Raw genomic sequence first — 20,616 nt, forward strand, 5'->3', positions numbered from 1 at the left:
TAGGGTAGCAGAACTGATACGAAAACATGACCCACATATATGCTGTCTACAAGAGACCCACCTTAGAACAAAAGATATAAACATACTGAAAGTGAAGGGATGGAAAAAAGTACTCCAAGCACATGGACATGAAAAAAAGCTGGGGTAGCAATACTTATATCAGACAAAACAGATTTCACGGCAAAGGCCATGAAAAGAGATAAAGAAGGACATTTCATAATACTTAAGGGAACAATTCATCAAGAAGTTATAACCCTGGTAAACATATATGCACCCAACATAAGAGCACTCAAATATATAAGGAAAATCTTGGAAGACTATAAGAAGGATATCAACAGCAGCATACACATACTAGGGTACTTTAACACCCCTTTGTCAACAATGGACAGATCTTCGAAACAAAGTAACACCAAGGATACTGAGGCATTGAACAACACACTAGATCAAATGGACTTAATTGATATATATAGAACTTTTCACACAAAGAAGCAAAATGTGCATCATCAAAGATGTTTAATTTACAGGCAAGGAGAATGTCAAATGCCTTGCAACTGGATGTCTTTCCAATAAGACAGTCTTACAGATTTAGAGACTTGTTTGTGGGTTATGTTACATAAATTTAAAAAAAAAAAAAATAAATAAAATAAAAGAAGCAAAACATACATTCTTTTAAAATGCGCATGAGACATTTCCAAAGATAGACACATGGTAGGACACAAAACAAGCCTCAACAAATTCAAGAACATTAAAATTATATCAAGCATCTTCTCTGATCACAATGGCTTGAAACTAGAAATCAACCTCAAGGACAAAACTCAAAGACACTCAAACTCATGGAGAATGAATAACACGATATTAAATAATGAATTGGTTAATAATGACATCAAGGAAGAAGTCAAAAAGTTTCTGGAAACTAATGATAATGAACACAAAACAGCCCAAAACCTATGGGACACAGCAAAGGTAGTCCTGAGATAAAAGTTCATAGCAATACAGGCCTACCTAAAAAGGATAGAAGAATCTCAAATAAAAAATCTAACTCTATAGCTACAAAAACTAGAACAACAACAACAACAAACAAAGCTCAGGGTGAGTAGAAGGAAGAAATCATCAAGATCAGAGCAGAATTAAATGACATAGAGAAGAAACAAACAATTCAAAAGATCAACAAAAGTAGGAGCTGGTTCTTTGAAAAGATAAACAAAATCAACAAGCCTTTAGCCAGGCTCAAATCATAAAGAAAAAAAAAAAGAGGACCCAAATAAACAAAATCAGAAACGAAAAAGGAGAAATCACGACCGATATCACAGATTTACAAAGGATTGTAAGAAATTACTACAAACAATTGTATGGCAAGAAACTTGACAACCTAGAGCAGTGGGTCTCAACCTGTGGGTTGCAACCCCTCTGGGGGTCGAATGACTCATTCACAGGGGTTGCCTAAGACCATCAGAAAACACATATATAATTACATATTGTTCTTGTGATTAATCACTATGCTTTAATTATGTTTAATTTGTAATAATGAAAATACATCCTGCATATCAGATATTTACATTACGATTCATAACACTAGCAAAATTAGTTATGAAGTAGCAATGAAAATAATTTTATGGTTGGGGGTCACCACAACACGAGGAACTGTATTAAAGAGTCGCGGCATTAGGAAGGTTGAGAACCACTGACCTAGATAAAATGGACAAATTTCTAGAAAGATATAATCTTCCAAAACTGAATCAAGAAGTAGAAAGCCTAAACAGACCAATAACAAAGAGAGAAACTGAAACAGTAATCAAAAAACTCCCAGCACACAAAAGCCCTGGACCAGATGGCTTCACAGCTGAATTTTACAAAACATTTAGGGAAGAACTAATGCCTACCCTTCTCAAACTAATCCAAAAAGTTCAAGAAGAGGAAAACTCCCAAACTCTTTCTATGAAGCCAGTATTACCCTAATTCCAAAACCAGGTCAAGACACCACAAAGAAAGAAAACTACAAGCCAATATCGCTGATGAACATAGATGCTAAAATCCTCAACAAAATATTGGCAAACAGGATCCAGCAACACCTTAGAAAGATCATACACCACGATCAAGTGGGATTCATCCCACGGATGCAAGGATGGTTTAATATTCACAAAGCAATAAACGTAATGCACCACATAAACAAAATGAAAGACAAAAATCACATGATCATATTAACAAATGCAGAAAAAGCATTTGATAAAGCACAACACCCATTTATGATGAAAACTCTCAGCAAAATGGGAATAGAGGGAGCATACCTCAACATAATAAAGGCCATATACAAGAAATCCGAAGCCAACATCATACTCTATGGCAAAAACTGAAAGCATTCCCCCTGAAATCAGGAACTAGACAAGGCTGTCCACTCTCCCCACTTCTATTCAACACAGTGTCGGAAGTTCTAGCCAAAGCAATCTGACAAGAAAAAGAAATAAAAGGCATCTAAATTGGAAAAGAGGAAGTAAAACTGTCATTATTAGCAGACGACATGATAGTGTATATAGAAAACCCTATAGATTTCACTAAAAAACTACTCAACATAGTAAGTGAATTTGGCAAAATAGCAGGGTACAAAGTAAATATTCAGAAATCGAAGGCATTTCTGTACACCAACAAGAAAATATCAGAGATAAAAACTAAAAAAAAAAAAAAAAAAAAATCCCATTTATTATAGCAACAAGAAAAACAAAGTACCTAGGGATAAACTTAATCAAAGAAATAAAAGACCTGTACTCAGGAAACTACATAACACTGAAGAAAGAAATTACAGAAGATACAAATAAATGGAAACAAATACCATGTTCATGGATGGGAAGAATCAACATCATTAAAATGTTCATACTACCCAAAGCAGTTTACAGATTCAACGCAATCCCTATTAAAATACCAGTGACATATTTCACAGACATAGAACAAATACTTCAAAAATTTATATGGAACCAAAAAAGACCCCGTATAGGCACAGCAATCTTGAGACAGAAGAACACAGTAGGAGGAATCACAATACCTGATACCAAACTATACTACAAAGTCACTGTAATCAAGACAGTCTGGTACTGGCATAAGAACAGACATGTAGATCAATGGAACAGAATAGAGATCCCAGAAATAAACCCAGGTCTATATGGTCAACTAATATTCGACTAAGGGGGAAGAAACATAAAATGGAGTAATAAGAGCCTGTTCAACAAATGGTGTTGGGAGAACTGGACAGGGACATGCAAAAAAATGAAACTAGACCAACTTACACCGCACACCAGAATAAACTCAAGATGGATCAAACACTTAAATGTAAGTCGTGACACCATAAAAGTCCTAGAGGAAAACATAGGCAGGAAAATTTCAGATCTCCCACGTAGCAACATTATCACTGGTATATATGTCCTAAGGCAAGGGAAGTAAAGGAAAGAATAAACAAATGGGACTACATCAAACTAAAGAGTTTCTGCTCAGCAAAAGAAAACATCAGCGAGATGAAAAGGGAACCAACCATATGAAAAAACATATTTGCCAATGATACCTCACACAAGGGATTGATCTCCAAAATATATAAAGAACTTACGCATCTCAAAACCAAGAAGACAGACAACCCAATTAAAAAATGGGCAGAGGACTTGAACAAAACTTCTCCAAGGAGGACACACAGAGGGTCCAAAGACATATGAAAGAATGCTCAACATCACTAGCCATCAGAGATGCAAATAAAAACCACAATGAGATACCACTTAATACAAGTCAGAATGGCCATCATCAACAAATCAAGAAACAACAAGTGCTGGTGAGGATGTGGAGAAACGGGAACCCTACGGCAGTGTTGGTGGGAATGCAGATTGGTGCAGCCACTATGGAAAACAGTATGGAATTTCCTCAAAAAACTAAAAATGGAACTGCCTTTGACCCAGCAATTCCACTGCTAGGATTATACCCAAAGAATCCTGAAACCCCAATTCAAAAGAACTTATGCACCCCTATTGCAGCACTATTTACAATAGCCAAGTGCTGGAAACAGCCTAAGTGCCCATCTGTAGATGAGTGAATCAGAAAACTGGTACATTTACACAATGGAATACTATGAAGCAGAATGAAAGAAGAAACTCCTGCCATTTGCAACAACATGGATGGAACTAGAGAGAATTATGCTTAGCGAAATAAGCCAGGCAATGAAAGAAAAATACCATATATCATCTGGTACAGGAGACTAATGAACAACACAAAGAAATGAACAAAATTGAACAAGGAACAGAATAACAGTAATCAGGGGGGAGGAGGGATGGAGAGAAGGGGGTAAGTAGGGGAAGGGTTTAGTAAAGGAACTAGTATAAATAACCCATGAACTTGGACAATGGGGTAGGGACTGACTGTGGGAGAAGGGGTAGGCTGGGTAGTGGGGAGCAATGGAGGAAAAAATGGGACAACTGTAATAGAAAAACAATTTAAAAAATAAATAAAAAATAATAAATAATAAAATTTTAAAAAGATTTTTTTTACCTCAGTATCATAGGTTGGATTGTAGTCATTATAACCAGAATAAAGGTCATCTTCATCTGTCTCTGGAGCCAGGTGTACATTCTGCATCATCTCTACCTAGAAAAAAATCAGCAGTGTAAATATGCTTTTGGGATAAGTAATATTTCTTAATTGAAATAAAGTGTAACTACTTACCAACCTTTCTGGTCAAATTTACCTCTACAACTTTTTACAGCTTAAAATGTTTTTCATGTCAGATTCTCAAAACTAGGTGTCAAAACATTCATTCGTTTACCTCATTTCACATTCACTCTAAATCTACTCCTACAAAGGACAGTGCCAAGCACTAGAGAGGTTTATAGTTCATCGTCTAGATCTTCAAGGAACTTAGTATCATGTACAGAAAAGGATATGTAATAGTCAATGACAGTGCCAAGAAGAAACTACTGCACATCTATCAAAACAGCTAAATTAAAAAGACCAACAACACAAAAGATCAACAAGGATATGGAGCAAATGGAATACTCATTGTTGGTGGGATTGTAAAATGGTACAATTTTTGAAAAGTCTGGCAGTTTCATAAAATTAACATAGGCACGTCTGTCTGGAAAAGGTCCAGTCATTGTTAATATAAGGAGATGTGTTTGCACGACATTGATGTAACTTGGCAGCCAAGGAGAGTGGACTGAAATTCAAATGTATGAACAAGGACAACTTCAATGTATTAGTCACTGGGGGTGGTAGACGCCATTGAGTAAACATGTGTATTGTGTGGCCCTCGTGTTCAAAATGACTGAATGAGTAGAGCAACAAATCTGCATCAAATTTTGCATTAAGCTTGAACATTCCACCGCAGAAGTTATTTGGATGATTCAGAAGTCCGCAGTTATGGGCAACTGGTGATTGGCAGCTTCTTCACGACAATGTGCCCGCTCATACATCACATCTTGTGCAGTTTTTCTGCAAAACATCAAATCACCCAGGTGACTCAGCCCCCCTACAGCCCAGATTTGGCGCCCTGCAACTTCTGTCTTTTCCCAAATCTAAAATCACCTTTGAAAAGGAAGAGATTTCAGATCCTCAAAAGGAAGAGATTTCAGATCCTCAATGAGATTCAGGAAAATATAACAGGGCGGCTGATGGCAATTGGGAGGACTGTGTGAGGTCCCAAGGTGACTACTTTGAATGGGACTGAGATGTCATTGTCCTATGTACGATGTTTCTTGTATCTTCTTTAATAAATGTCTATTTTGCATAGCACAAGGCTGCATACTTTCTGGAGAGACGTATCTCTTACAACCCAGAAATTTCATCCCAAGGTATTTACCCAAGAGAAATGAAAACATATCTACAAAGAGATTGGTATAATGTTCACAGGAACTTCACTGATAATAGCCCAAAATCAGAAACAGACCAGGTGCCCATCAATACAATGAATAAGCAAAATGTGGTATATTTATGCACTGACAAACTATTTAGCAGTAAAAGAAATAATGCATTGGAATTACATGTACAGCAATATGGGTGATTTTCAGCTTCAGGGTGCCTCAGAAACATAAGGGCTTGTTCAAATATAAATTGCTACCTGCCCCACCCCCAAGTTTCTGATTCAGTAAGTTCTGGGTGGAAATTATCACCCTCCCCTCAGTCCCTGAGAATGTGCATTTCTAACCAGTTCCCAATGCTGCAGTCACTGCTGTCCAGGGACCACACTTTAACGACTACTGTGTTGAACAAGAGCTGCCTGATCATGAGGCCCATTTAAGTCAGTTTGGCTTACACATACGTCCTAAAAACAGTAACTTTTAGAACAAGAGCTCCATCCTTTCTGCTGGACTGCAGTCTGATTGAAAACAGTTTATACCTAGTGAACATACAAACGTGGAAGATGTGGAAAGGCAGGTGGGGAACAGTAAACGAAGTACCCATGGCTAATGGCTAACAGGTAAAACGGTAGAGCAAAGGTAGCAACTCAGGTTTGCTGGATTCTCCAAGCTATTGCACTTTGTGCACATCAGAAGCCTCAAATGTTGAAATGATCTGAGGAGGATGGCCCCTCGATGGTAATCAAATGCCAGCAAAACCTTTGTTTGAAATGTGAAAGGTACTGTACTTGTTTTTTATACTCTGCTGACTATGCTGGACAGTCTCCCTTCAAGACGTCCACTGTCGTTCCTCCTAAAGCTCACAGCCAGGAAATCCATCGGCAGACGAGAAAGGGGGATATTAGGCCTAGACGGGATCTTGGGAAAACAGCACTTCCAAGTCTGCTGTTTTCACCGTTGGGAGGGTGAGGACAAGCTGCTGTGCGCTCACACACCTCATGAATTCCACCTTTTCTGGGGCCACTTTTCACAAACTTTACACGACACAGATATTAAAGGGAGTGTTCACCTCGTCTGCTATGGCAAGCTCTTAATCTGGTGCCGACCTTCCTAGTTCAGGCGTGACTGTGACTTGGATCAGGCCGCCACACTTACTTGATGGAACTGGGCACCCGCGGTTTGGAGCCGACAGGCGGTCCCCGCAGGCCACAGGGAGGGTGGTGCCCCTCGGCAGGCACAGGCGGCTCGCGGCCCTCGCACGCAAATCCCAGAGTTCCCGGGTCCCAGAGGGGGCGGGGAGCCCGCGCCAGCTCTCAAGGCACCCCTGCCCCAGGCCCTTCTCCTACCTCGCGGTGAGGGGAGCAGGGCGACCACGAGTGGACCCTGGGCGACGCGGTGTTTTGGAGAACCTGAGACCCTGCGCAGGTTGGTAGGGCGCGAGGTTGTTGCCACGCGCGGATCCAAGGAAACCATTCCCACAGTTCTCCGCGCCAGGGGCGGGGCCGGAAAGGAGTGGGGACAGGACCATAGAGAAGTGGGAGGGGCGGGGTCAAGAGGCGGAGGCCAGAGAAGAGAGACGCGGGGCCCCAAAAGGAGGAGCAGTAAGGAGGGGGTCCTTAGTGGGAAGGAAAGGAAGCCAAAATCTTACAAATCCATTTGAGATCAGCCAGAAAACAGATGACTAAAGAATGACATTAAGTCGCTATGAACTACCAGCCACTATAATCTGTGAGCCTTTGAATCCTGTTTTCCGTGTGATTGTCGGCACCCTTTTATCACCCTATAAAATTACTATCCAGAGACATCTGTCTGGGACGCCTCAGCTCCTCTTTCCCCTCCTCCTGTCGGCATTACCTGTTCTCACAGCACCCTGTGCACACCTTCATCAGAGCTTTTCAGGTACTCTTGTCTGGCGAGTGCCTCAGAGGGCAGAACTAACACTTTCTGTCCCCAGCATCTAGAACCAGCTTCAGAGTAAAGCTTAAGAAATGCAAAATTAATGAGGAATTAAATTCATAATTGTTTAATAAAGTTTGTTTTAAAGTTTAAAGATAAATGAAGGGAGGGCAGGGGGAGTAATTAATGAGTTTTTAACATTAAGTACATGTTGTGAGACAATTCTTTATGAATCTCTCTTTTGTTCTAGACTGTTATGATGGTTAATTTAATGTCAACTGGACTAATTCATGGTACTTAGTTTTCTGCCAAACACCAGTGTAGAGGTTGCTGTAAAAACATCTTTTTACATGTGATTAGCCGTTAAAACTAGACTTTGAGTAAAGCTGATTATCCTCCATACTGTGGGTGGGCCTCATCCAATCAGTTGAAGGACTTCAGAGGAAAGACCGATGTTCCCCAAGAAGGGAATGCTGCCTCCAGACTTGAATGACACCATCAGCATTCTGACTCTTCTGTCTGCCCTGTCAATTTTTTGATTTTGGGCTTGGTAGCCCCCACAACTCACTCTCTCTCTCTCTCTCTCTCTCTCTCTCTCTCTCTCTCTCTCTCTGGAGAACCTGGGCTAATACAACTATTTTTCAAGGATGTTTGTAAGATTGAGGTAGTTGTCTTTTTCCAATAAAGAAGGCAGGTTTGTGGCTACCCAGTATATTAAAGATTGTGTCTCTCTGGGGCCAAAACTTTGGAAAATATGATTCAGTTCATAATATCTGGTTTGTGTTAGGTCCTGAGAATTCCTATAGCATATTGATCTTCCACTATCAGATCATGTAATAGAATTATATAGTTAGTATGTATTCATACCTAAGTAGATCACATGGATTCCCACCCAGGACAGCAAAACTTGGTTTATGTAATAAGCAATTTATTAGGTATTGTGAAAACCTTTCACCTATTCTGCACAGAAAAATACCATGAAATGCAGTGACTGCTTGTTAAATATTTAAAATTATCAAAACCCTTTTTTACCCTAAAAGTTAAAAGCAAATGAGACTGAAAATGCAGAGTGAAAAAAATGTTTTGTTGTCTTTCAAATAACTGAGACTGGTTTTTTTCTGGGGCTAATGACATGACCAATGAAACTTACAATCCTTTTTATACTTATTAGGAGGATAATCATCACTCAATGTCATGAAAATGGGATCACTGAAGTTTCACACCCTCTTTTTCTGTTACTGGTAGTGTGACATGGCAGCAACCCAAGCTCCTACCTTGGTGTTTTATCGGGGGCTCTCTTTGTTTTGAAATATGCAAGAAAAAGAATGATTAGATCCAATTTTGCATATTTGACATTAAATGTATTAGATTCTTTCCCTTCAGAGCCAGTTGAGTGACATTCAGATTTCTGAATGTGAAAAACACTCATTTTCCAACGGGCTCAAGTTAAGTCCAGAGAAATTGTCTTCATGGCATTTGGGGAGAATTCTTAGACCATAAATTGTGGATAGACAGTATACTCACAGTTTAAAGTCTCACACTTCATGGTCAGGCTGGTAAGATTCCTTACTGGCAAGTTACAAATTAACTTGAGACTTCCAATAATTACAATCTGTTCTAAAATAAATGGACATTGGACTGTAAATTACTCTAATGAAAGGGCCTTACCTCCGTTCACACCACAAAAAAACACAGTCATTAACAAGTTGAAATGAATGGAAGTTAAAAAAAACACTCAAATAAAAATTTTTACTTGTAAGGTTTGCAGACAGTTTCAGTAAGATTTTTGGACGTGTACATTATTTTAAACAACCAATAAAGCTTGCTTATCTGAGTGCAAACTGCATTTAATAATTCAAGTTCACTTAGGTTGAGCTTAACAGTTAGCAATAACCATAACATTAGTGATTAATAATTATATACAAATAACCACTAGAATGGTTATAAAATATAACATTAATGATTAATATCATAATTTTATGATAATAACCAAGTGAACTTTATAAATAAAGCATATTTATACTTAGTCCAAATTGCATTTAATTTAACTTTTCTCTCCCAGTTCATCTTCATCTTAACAAGTTTACAAATCCAGGGGCCTTCTTCATAGAAGCATAGAGTTGTGTCCTCTATGCAAAAGATGACAGTAAACAAAGATTATGACTTCATCCCACTAGCAAAAATGCTATTTTTATGTTTAATATGAAAAGACACTATCAAGAAAAGGCAGTGATAATGCAATATTGTTTTACAGCCGACTGCTTACTTATTGCCAAGATTTTTTAAAGTATATTTTATTGACTATGTTGTTAGGGTACTCCCAATTTTTTCCCCTTTGTTCCCCTCCACGCACTACATCCCTTGGCTCCAGCAATCCCACCCCACCATGGGTCATGCATATAAGTTCTCTGGCTTCACCCTTTCCTATATTATTCTTAACTTCCCCATGTCTATTTTGTACCGACCAATTATGCTTCTTAATCCCTGCACCATTTCCCCATTTCTCCCACTTCCCCCTCCCAGCTGATAACCCTCCAAATGATCCGCATATTTATGATGTTGTTCCTATTCTGGTTGTTTGCTTAGTTGGATTTTGTTTTCATTTTTTAGATTCAGTTGTTGATAGTTGTAAGTTTATTGTCATTTTAATGTTCATAGTTTTGATCTTTTTCTTAAATAAGTCCCTTTAACATTTCATATAATAATGGCTTGGTGATGATGAACTCCTTTAGCTTCACCTTGTCTGGGAAGCACTTTATCTGCCCTTCCATTCTAAACAATAGCTTTGCTGGATAGAAATCCTTGCTTTTCATCACATTGAACACTTTTTGCCAGTCTCTTCTTGCCTGCAAAGTTTCTCTTAAGAAATCAGCATAGTCTTATAGGCACCTCTTTGTAGGTGGCTCTCTGCTTTTCTCCTGCTGCTTTTAAGATTCTCTCATTACTTTTAACTTTTGGGACTTTAATTATGATGTGTCTTGGTGTGGTCCTTTTTGGATCTAGCTTGTTTGGGACTTTCTGTGCTTCCTGGACTTGTATGTCTATTTCCTTCGCCAAATTTGAGAAGTTTTCCTTCATTATTTTTTCACATAAGATTTCAATTTCTCGCTCTTCCTCTTCTCCTTCTGACACCCCTATGATTTGGATGTTGGCATGTTTAAAGTTGTCCCAGAGTTTCCTATGCCTCTCCTAATTTTTTTCAATTTTTGTTTCCTCATTCCATACTAGTTGATTGTTTTTTTCTTCCTTATGTTCCAAATCATTGATTTGAATCCCGATTTTCTCCCCTTCACCTTTGGTTTTGTGTGGATTTTCCTTCATTTCATTTAACATATACTTCACTTCTTCCCTTATGCGTTTGCCATACTTAAGCACATCTGTCAAGCCTGTGAGCATCTTTATCACCAGTGTTTTGAACTCTTCATCTGTTAGGTTGGCTATCTCCTTGTAGCTTTTTTCTCCCACTGGATCCTTGATCTGTTCCCTCTTTTGGGACATACTTCTCTGTCTTCTCATCTTGACAGGCTCCTGTGTTTGTTTGCCTCTGTGTCTTAGGTAGAGCTTTTACACCTGTGACTTTGTAAGGGGCGGAGCCTCAGGTATTCATCAGTAGGGGTGACTCATTTCACCAGGTATGTGGAGGAGGGGTCCGAGAGCTAACAATACCGCTTGCTTAGCTCTCGCCCCCTTTCCAGGTATTTCTCCCACTTCTGTATGGGGCTGGCACCTCTCTAGCTATTTTCCTGGCCGACACTCCCAGAGTAGGTGGGTCTGTGGATGTTCTAGCACTGTGGGGACCCTTTAAACAAGCTGACTGTACTGATAGACCGGCAGTTTCTTCCTCCTTCCCAACCCCCACTGGTTTACACAATCAGAAGCAATGAGGTTTATTTTTTCCGGCGCTGTAACTGTGAGTTTTATGGTCTGGTCTGGTGTTGGGAGCACTCCCCAAGTGTCCCTCCCTACTTTTTAAAACGTGTGACTGCACTTCCCGCCAGCCTGCTGTCGCCGCTGTTGCCACCACCACCACACTGCGTCCTCTCCGCCCCTGCTACCTGTCTGGATGAGTATTTCTTCTTTATATTTTTGTTTGTTGGACTTCCATGCAGCTTGGTTTTCTGGAACTTCTGGTTGTCTCTAGTTTTGAGGTAGCTGTATTACTTCTTAGTTGTAGGGTGAGATGCAGCGTGTCTGTCTAGGCCTCCATCTTGCCTGGAAGTCCAGACAGAGTCAATTTCTTCAAAGTTTTGTGGATGGCTGTACTTCTTAGATATACTCATGCGTTTGTGCCATTGTGCCAGGGTATGTGAGAAGAATTTTTCTGAAGCATCCATTCCACTGGAATATGTTTTGGGAGAAAAATTTAGGTAATTTAAGTTGGTAAATAATTTCAAATACTATTTTATATATGAACACATTTTATATGGGTATATTACAGAGTAGAATATAAATTATTACATTCTTAAGAAAACACTCTCAGTTCCAATGTGATGTTGTTTGGAGCAGTCGGGTGTCTTCTGTGACCCCAGGAGGGAAGTATGTTCATCCTCACCTCTCATTGGGGTTTTTGGTGAGAAAAAAAAATGAGAAACACTGACCATGAAAAGCTGACCTTCCTTAGAGGCTGGGATTTGGGGTCCTACCTCCTGCATTGCCACAGAGTCGTAGTGTGACTTTGGGCAAGTCTCTTCCTTCTCTAGGACTGTGTCTTATCACCTTAAAAAGATGGGCAGCCTTGGCCCCTTCCAACTCTACCTACTTCTGAGGCTTCAACCTTATCTGACTTCTCATTTGTCAGAAGGACAACTCTCCCTGAGTTCCTCATGGTTTGTCAATTCAAGTGATCACATAAAAGGAATTTTAACTATCGTTAAGGGAATTTCCAGAATATTAATGTATGTCTTAGTTCAGGTTCCAAAGTAAGGTTCCCTTTTCCACACATCTCCCAATTTAAAAGCCAGCGAGTGCCCCATATTTAAGGTAATAAACTTGTCTTTGATGTGGAAGGGGATGGCTGATTTAAACTGAGGAGTGGGGCAGAGAGAACTAAGAAAAGTGGAAGGACACCAATAAACGTTTAAACACTTTTTATGGCTGGGCTGGAAACCGGTAAAAAAAGGCAGCCTGTGGTACATTATAAATGCTGCCCTGGTGATTGGAGCAAACCAGAGACCATGTGAAAGGGTTTCTTGGAGAACCAGCACACTTGGACCCTTTCATGAGCCTCACACACATTGCTGCTGTTCCAGTCATGCCTTTCATGCTGCTCCAAAGCTGACTCTGAAACGGCCATTTGTGCAGTGTATGTGCAAAGTAAACTTTCATCACTTGGCTTTTCTTTTCCTGCTTTCAGAAGAGCTTGCTTATAAAAAGCCTTGTTCTCTAATAGAGCATGTCAGTTTTTTCTACTTGCCTGAATCTGTAATTAAATCAACTTCATAATAACAGATGTGAATTTAGCATTTGAACCTGAAAGTAGGATCAGTAAAGGCTGGAATATGGTTTGGAAAACACCCAGTAACTCTTCCTCAATCCAGAGTAAACACCTGGCCATGCATCATCCAAAGTCACAAAAACAAACATTTTTTTTTTAAAAAACAAGAACTCTCAAATACACAAAACTCCTAGGATATTGTACATAGCTACTTGATAACACAGTGAAACTAAGTGCACTCTACTGTCAGTGGTAAATTTTTTATTGATCTGTGTCAGCTATACATAGTGTCTAACTGTAATGTATTTCATTCATTCACTTGTAGGAGTGTCACAAATGGATAAGCCAGAAATATGGCATTCCTGGCAGAAGGAAGAACATGCATAAACTGCACTGCCAAAGGTGGTAACCATTAGCTACATGTAACTATGTATTTGAAATGAAATTTAAATTAATTCAAATTAAAAATCCAATTCCTTAGTCTCATTAGACACCTTCTTAATGTTCCATAGCCACACGTGACTAGTGACTACTGTGGTGGACAGGATACAGATAGAATATTTCCATTACCACAAACAGTTCTACTGGACAGGGCCAAGAGAGTGGAGAGAACATTCAAATCACCTGATGGCACCACTTAAAAACAACTTTGAAGAAACTGTATTTTTTTGTAAGCCCCAAAGCATGGGTCAAAGAATCATCAGTGACATGATAGTATTTTTAAAGGGTGTGTGTGGGGTAAACCTTTCTGAATATCTATGATAATACAATACATAGTGTTGAGAGGTGAATTAATATTATAGTTCCATGTGCTTCAAACTTTTCTTTATGAAGAACCAGATGTCACTTCACTGAAACGTTGTTAATCTTCCCTTTCATTTGGTTTCTGATTGGGGAAAATGCAAGTGGTTTGGGAAGATAAGAGGTTTTTGTCTTTTTGTGGTGGTTTGTATACAGAATTGTTGAACTGTGCCAAAAGGCAGAAATATTCTTCTTTTTTCCATCACACATGTGTCCCTATCCAGTAATGACTTTGAAAGAGCTGAGTACTTTCTCAAAAACCCCAGTAAAGAAAAACAAGGGTCACTCAGGATGAAGGTCTTCATTGTCCTGTTTGCTGAAGTAAGACTACACGCCTGTTGATTTAGTCTTTCACCCTCTCTCTTGGCTTTACTTTTCTTCCCTTTTTATTGAATTTATTGGGGTGACACTGGTTAACAAAATTACACAGGTTTCAGGTGCACAATTCTACAACACATCATCTGTATACTGAATTATGTGTGCACTACCCCAATCAAGTCTAAGTCAATCACTATTTAGCACCCCCATACTTTTATCCACCTTCCTTCACCCCTCTCCCCATGGCAATCATCACACTGTTGTCTGTGCCATGAGTTTTTTTCTCTCTCTTTTATTCTCAATTCTTCCACTTCCCACAGCACACTGCCCCCAACCTGACAGCTGTCAGCCTGTTCTCTATTTAAAAGTCTGTCACTATTTTACTTGTTAGTTCATTTTGCTCATTAGATTCCACATATGAGTTAAATCAGATGTACTGGTTTCTCTATGACTGGTTTATATCACTTAGCACAACGCTCTCCAGGTCCATCCATGCTCTCACAAAGGGTGAGATTTCCTTCTTTATTACAGCTGAGTAATATTCTATTGTGTACCACAGCTTTTTAATCTGCTTATCTACTGATGAACACCTGGGCTGCTTCCAAATTTTCTCTATTGTAAATAATGCTGCAGTGAACATAGAGGTGCACATATCCTCTCAAGTTAGTGTTTTGAGTTTCTTCAGATCAACTCCCAGAGGTAGAATTGCTGGGTCATAAGGCAGTCCCAATTAAAAATTTTTGAGGTAATTCCATACTGCTTTCCTCAGTGGCTGCACCAATCTGCATTCCCACCAACAATGCAAAAATGTTCCCGTTTCTCCACATCCTCACCAACACTTGTTGTTATCTTGATTTATTTTGATACTCATTCTGACAGGTGTGAGGTAATATCTCATTGTGGCTTTAATTTTCATTTCTCTGATGATCAGTGATGTTGAGCATCCTTCCATATGTATGTTGGCCATCTGTATGTCCTCTTTGGAAAAGTGTCTGTTCAGGTCCTTTACCCATTTTTTAAATTGAATTGTTTTGTTTTTTGTTTAATGTTGAGTTTTATAAGTTCTTTAAGTTTTGGATATCAACTCCTTATCAGATGTACATATCATTGGCAAATATGTTCTCCCCTTTAGTGGGTTGCCTTTTCATTTTGTTGATGGTTTGTTTCCTTTGCTGGGAAAAACATTTTGTTTGACGTAGTCCCATTTGTTTATTTTTTCTTTTTTTCCCTTGCCCAAGGAGATATATCAGAAAAAAATATTGTCATGATAAATGTCCAAGATTTTACTGCCTGTGTATTACTCTAGAATTTATATGATTTTGAGTCTAGCATTTAAGTCTTTAATCCATTTTGAGTTTATTCTTGTGTATGGTGTAAGAAGGTGGTCTATTTTCATTTATCTGCATATATCTGTCCAATATTCCCAAGACCATTTATTTATGCCATTGTACGTTATTGCCTCTTCTGTCAAATATTAATTGACTATAAAGGCGTGGCTATTTTCTGGGCTCTCTATTTTGTTCAATTTATCCATATATCTGTTTTTATGCTAGTGCCATGCTATTTTTATTACTATGGCTTTGTAGTATAGTTTAGTAACAGGCAGCATGATTCCTCCAACTTTGTTCTTCTTTCTCAAGATTGCCGTAGCTATTTGGGGGTATTTGGTAGTTCCATATGAATTTTTGGAATATTTGTTCTGGTTCTGTTAAATGTGTCATTGGTATCTTAATAGGAATTGCCTTGAACCTATAGATTGCTTTGAGTAGTATGGACATTTTAATGATGTTAATTTTTCCTATCCATGAACATGGTGTGTGCATCCACTTATTTGTTTCTTCTTCAATTTTCTTCCTCAGTGTCCTATAATTTTCTGAGTATAGGTCTTTTAAATCCTTAATTAGATTTATTCCTAAATATTTTATTCTTTTTGAAGCTTTTGGGAATGGGGTTGTTTTCTTAGTTTTACTTTCTGATAGTTCATTATTGGTATATAAAAATTCAACTAATTTCCAAATATTAATTTGGTATCCTCCTACTTTGCTGATTTCATTTATCAGGTCTAGTAGTTTTTGGTGAAATCTTTAGGATTCTCAATACACAGTACCATGTCATCAGCAAATAATGACAGTTTTACTTCTTTCTTTCCAATTTGAATGCCTTTTATTTTTTCTTCTCATGACTGCTGTGGCTAGGACGTTCAGTACTAAGTTGACTAAGAGTGGGGAAAGTGGACGCCCTGTCTTACTCCCATCCTTAAGGGAAACAGTACTATTTTTTGAAAAAAAATTTTGTATATTTTATTTTGTTTTTAAAGTTGTCCCAATTTCTTTTCCCTTTGCTCACCCCTTCCCAGTAGCCCCATTCCCTCCAGCAACCTTACCTCCCTTAGTTCATGTCCATAGGTCGTGCATATAAGTTCTCTGGCTTCACCCTTTCCTATATTATTCTTAACTTCCCCATGTCTATTTTGTACCAACTGATTATGCTTCTTAATCCCTGCACCATTTCCCCATTTCTTACCCTTCCCAATCCCAGCTGATAACCCTCCAAATGATTTGCATATTTATAATGTTCCTATTCTGGTTGTTTGCTTAGTTGGATTTTGTTTTCATTTTTTAGATTCAGTTGTTGATAGTTGTAAGCTTATTGTCGTTTTAATGTTCATAGTTTTGATCTTTTTTTAAAATAAGTCCCTTTAACATTTCATATAATAATGGCTTGGTGATGATGAACTCCTTTAGCTTTACCTTGTCTTGGAAGCACTTTATCTACCCTTACATTCAAAATGATAGCTTTGGTGGATAGAAGTCTTTGCTTTTCATCACAATGAACACTTCTTGCCAGTCCCTTCTTGCCTGCAAAGTATTTTTTTGAGAAATCAGCTGATAGTCTTACAGGCACCCTTTGTAGGTAACTCTCTGCTTTTCTCTTGCTGCTTTTAAGGTTTTCTCCTTATCTCGCACCTTTGGCATTTTAATTATCATGTGTTTTGGTGTAGTCCTCTGTGGCTCTAGCTTGTTTGGGACTCTCTGTGCTTTCTGGACTGGATTGTTTATTTCCATTGTCAAATTTGGGAAGTTTTCCTTCATTATTTTTTCACATAGGCTTTCGATTTCTCACTCTTCCTCTTCTCCTTCTGGCACCTCTATGATTCGAATGTAGCAAGTTTAAAGTTGTCCCAGGGGTTCCTAAGCCTCTTACTTCTTTCAATTCTTATTTCCTCCTTCTGTACTGGTTGACTATTGTTTCTTCCTTATGTTCCAGTCATTGATCTGAACGCCTGTTTTCTTCCCTTCACCGTTTGTTTTGTGTGGATTTTCCTTCGTCTCATTTAGCATAGACTTCACTTCTTCCCTGATTTGTTTGCCATACTCAAGCATATCTGTCAAGCCTGTGAGCATCTATATCACCAGTGTTTTGAACTCTTCATCTGTTAGGTTGGCTATCTCCTCACCACTTAGTTCTCCCATTGGAACCTTAATCCGTTCCCCCTTTGGGGCCATACTTCTCTATCTCCTCATCTTGAGAGGCTCCTGTGTTCAATTGCCTCTGTGTCTTAGGTAGAGCTGTCGCACCTGTGACTTTGTAAGGGGAGGAGCCTAGGTATTCATCATTACAGGGTGAACCATTTCACCAGGTTGTGGCAATGTATATGGGGAGGGGTCTGAGAGGGAACAATGCCGCTTGCTCAGCACTCGCCCCTTTTCTAGACACTTCTTCCACATCCATTAGGGACTGGAACCTCTCTAGCTGTTTCCCTGGTTGTTGTCCCTAGAGTAGGTGGGTCTGCGGATGTTCTAGGAGTTTAGGAGCCCTTTCAACAAATGGACTCTACTGAGAGACTCGCAGTTTCTTCCTTTGCCCCAACCTCCACTGTTTTTCGCAGTCAGAAGCAATGAGGCTTTATTTTCCCCAGCGCTGAACCCGTGTGTTGTGCATTCTGGTCTGGGGCTGGTCACGCTCCCCAGGTGGCCCTTCCAAGTTTTAAAATCATGTCACTGTGCTTTCTGTTGGCCTGCCACTGCCGCTGCTACTGCCACCACCCTCATCCTCTCCGCCCCAGCTCTTCCCCTCCTACCTGTCTGGATGAGTATTTCTTGTTTATGCCTTTGTTTGGTGAACATCTATGCAGTTCTATTTTCTGGAACTTCTGGTTGTCTCTAGTTTTGAAGTAGTTTTATTCATTCTTAGTTGTGGAGGAAGACGTAGTGTGTCTGTCTAGGCCTCCATCTTGGCCGGAAGTCTATTGTTATTTTAATGTTTATAGTTTTGATCTTTTTCTTAAATAAGTCCCTGTAACATTTCATATTATAATGGCTTGGTGAAGATGAACTCCTTTAGTTTTACCTTGTCTGGGAAGCACTTTTTCTGCCCTTCCATTCTAAATTATAGCTTTGCTGCATAGAGTAATCTTGGTTGTAGGTCCTTGCTTTTCATCACATTGAATACTGCTTGCCAGTCCCTTCTTGCCTGCAAAGTTTCTTTTGAGTAATCAGCTGATAGTCTTACAGGCACCCCTTTGTAGGTAACTCTCTGCTTTTCTCTTGCTACTTTTAAGATTCTCTCTTTATCTTGCAACTTTGGCATTTTAATTATGACGTGTCTTGGTGTGGTCCTCTTTGGGTCTAGCTTCTTTGTATTTCTGGACTTGTATGTCTATTTCTTTCACCCAATTTGGGAAGTTTTCCTTCATTATTTTTTCAATAAGCTTTCGATTTCTTGCTCTTCTTCTCCTTCTGGCACCCTTATGGTTTGGATATTGGCATGTTTAAAGTTGTACCAGAAGTTCCTAAGATTCTCCTCATTGTACTCAATTCTTGTTTCCTCATTTTGTACTGGCTGAGTGTTTTTTTCTTCCTTATATTCCAAATCATTGATCTGAACCCATTTTCTTCGCACCACCTTTGGTTTTTTTGTGGATTTTCCTTCGTTTCATTTAGCATAGACTTCACTTCTTCCCTGATGCATTTGCCATACTTATGCATATCCGTCAAGCCTGTGAGCATCTTTATCACTAGTGTTTTGAACTCTACATCGGTTAGGTTGGCTATCTCCTCATCACTTAATTCTCCCACTGGAACCTTGATCCATTCCCTTTTTGGGCCATACTTCTCTCTCCTCATCTTGACTGGCTCCCGTGTTTGTTTGCCTCTGTGTCTGAGGAAGAGCTGTTTCAGCTGTGATGTTTAAGCAGCGGAGCCTTAGATATTCATCAGTATGGGTGATCTGTTTTGTAGGGGCACCAAATATTCCCTGTAAAAAGTTGCAGAGGTCTGTTAAATACGTAAATATGTAGGGGCTTCAGATGTTCTTTGTAAGAAGTAGCAAAGGCCTGTTAATAAACCTTAAAAAAAGACTGTTACAGCCACTTGGTGATTTACAAGCTAAAAGACCCCAGCTTAACCCCTATCTCCTTCCATTTGCTTGTAACTTGTTTATCTCTTGTAAAGTTATGTCTTACAAAGTGTCTAGCCTTTTTGTAAAATTAATTGGTTTACAAAGAATTCAACCTAACTAAAAGGCTGCAGCTGCAAGCTAAAGATAACCTTATAGCCTTGCAAATTTCTATTCCTGTTACTGCCAAGACATCCTGCAGTCCTGCCCAACCCCCACTTCCTAAGGCTGTTTCCCGCCAAATAAGAAAAGAAGGAACACAACCCGTGTATAAACCTGGCCTTAAAACCCCATTCCACATTGGAGCTTTGTTACAGACCAGCTCTGGGTCTCTGCCCGACTGCCAACAATTATTAAAATCCTTTGCTTACTTTATACACTGCTTCAGAGTGTTTAATCTCGCCTATGTAGCCACAACAGTTTCACCAGGTTGTGGCGCTGTATGTGTGGTTGTGTCTGAGAGGGAACAATGCCGCTTGCTTAGCACTTGCCCCTTTTCCAGGCACTTCTCCCACTTCCTGTATGGGACTGGTGCCCCTCTATTTATTGCCTTGGCTGTCATTCCCATAGTGGGTGTGTCTGTGGTGGTTCTAGGATGGTGGAGTCCCTTAAAACAAGAGGACTTCACTGAGAGTCTGGAAGTTTCTTCCTCTGCCCCAACGCCCACCGGTTTTCACAGTCAGAAGCAATGATGCTTTTTTTCCCCGGGCACTGGAACCATGAGCTGTGCAGTCTAATCTATAGCTTCAAGTGCTCCCCAGCTGTCCCTCCCTACTTTTTAAAATGTGTGACTGTGCTTTCTGCCAGCCTGCCGCTGTCACCGCTCCCTCTGCTGCTGCTGCCACCATGCCTCATCCTTTCTGCCCTGGCTTTGCCCCTTCTACCTGTCTGGATTAGTTTTTCTTCTTTATATCTTTGTTGGACTCCATGCAGCTCAATTTTCTGGAACTT

General features: G+C 39.5%; 1 protein-coding gene across 11 annotated transcripts in view; it reads right to left on the reverse strand.

Moving 5' to 3' along the window:
- Positions 1–7,294, reverse strand: part of IFT88 (intraflagellar transport 88) — a 148,087-nt gene extending 140,793 nt beyond the window's left edge. For 6 of the 11 annotated variants that reach the window (XM_090273692.1, XM_090273693.1, XM_090273689.1 and 3 more), the window contains exons 1-2: positions 7,166–7,221; positions 4,516–4,611 (exon numbers count right to left, since the gene is read on the reverse strand). In XM_090273692.1, the coding sequence (XP_090129818.1) occupies positions 4,516–4,605 (90 nt within the window). In that variant the 5' untranslated portion in view covers positions 4,606–4,611; positions 7,166–7,221. The other 5 variants (XM_090273699.1, XM_090273700.1, XM_090273701.1 and 2 more) reach the window with 2 other exon arrangements.
- Between the last annotated feature and the right edge of the window lie 13,322 nt (positions 7,295–20,616).

This window comes from Furipterus horrens, unplaced genomic scaffold, assembly GCF_987537825.1.
Source record: "Furipterus horrens unplaced genomic scaffold, mFurHor1.1.pri manual_scaffold_4, whole genome shotgun sequence".
Lineage (NCBI taxonomy): Eukaryota > Metazoa > Chordata > Mammalia > Chiroptera > Furipteridae > Furipterus > Furipterus horrens.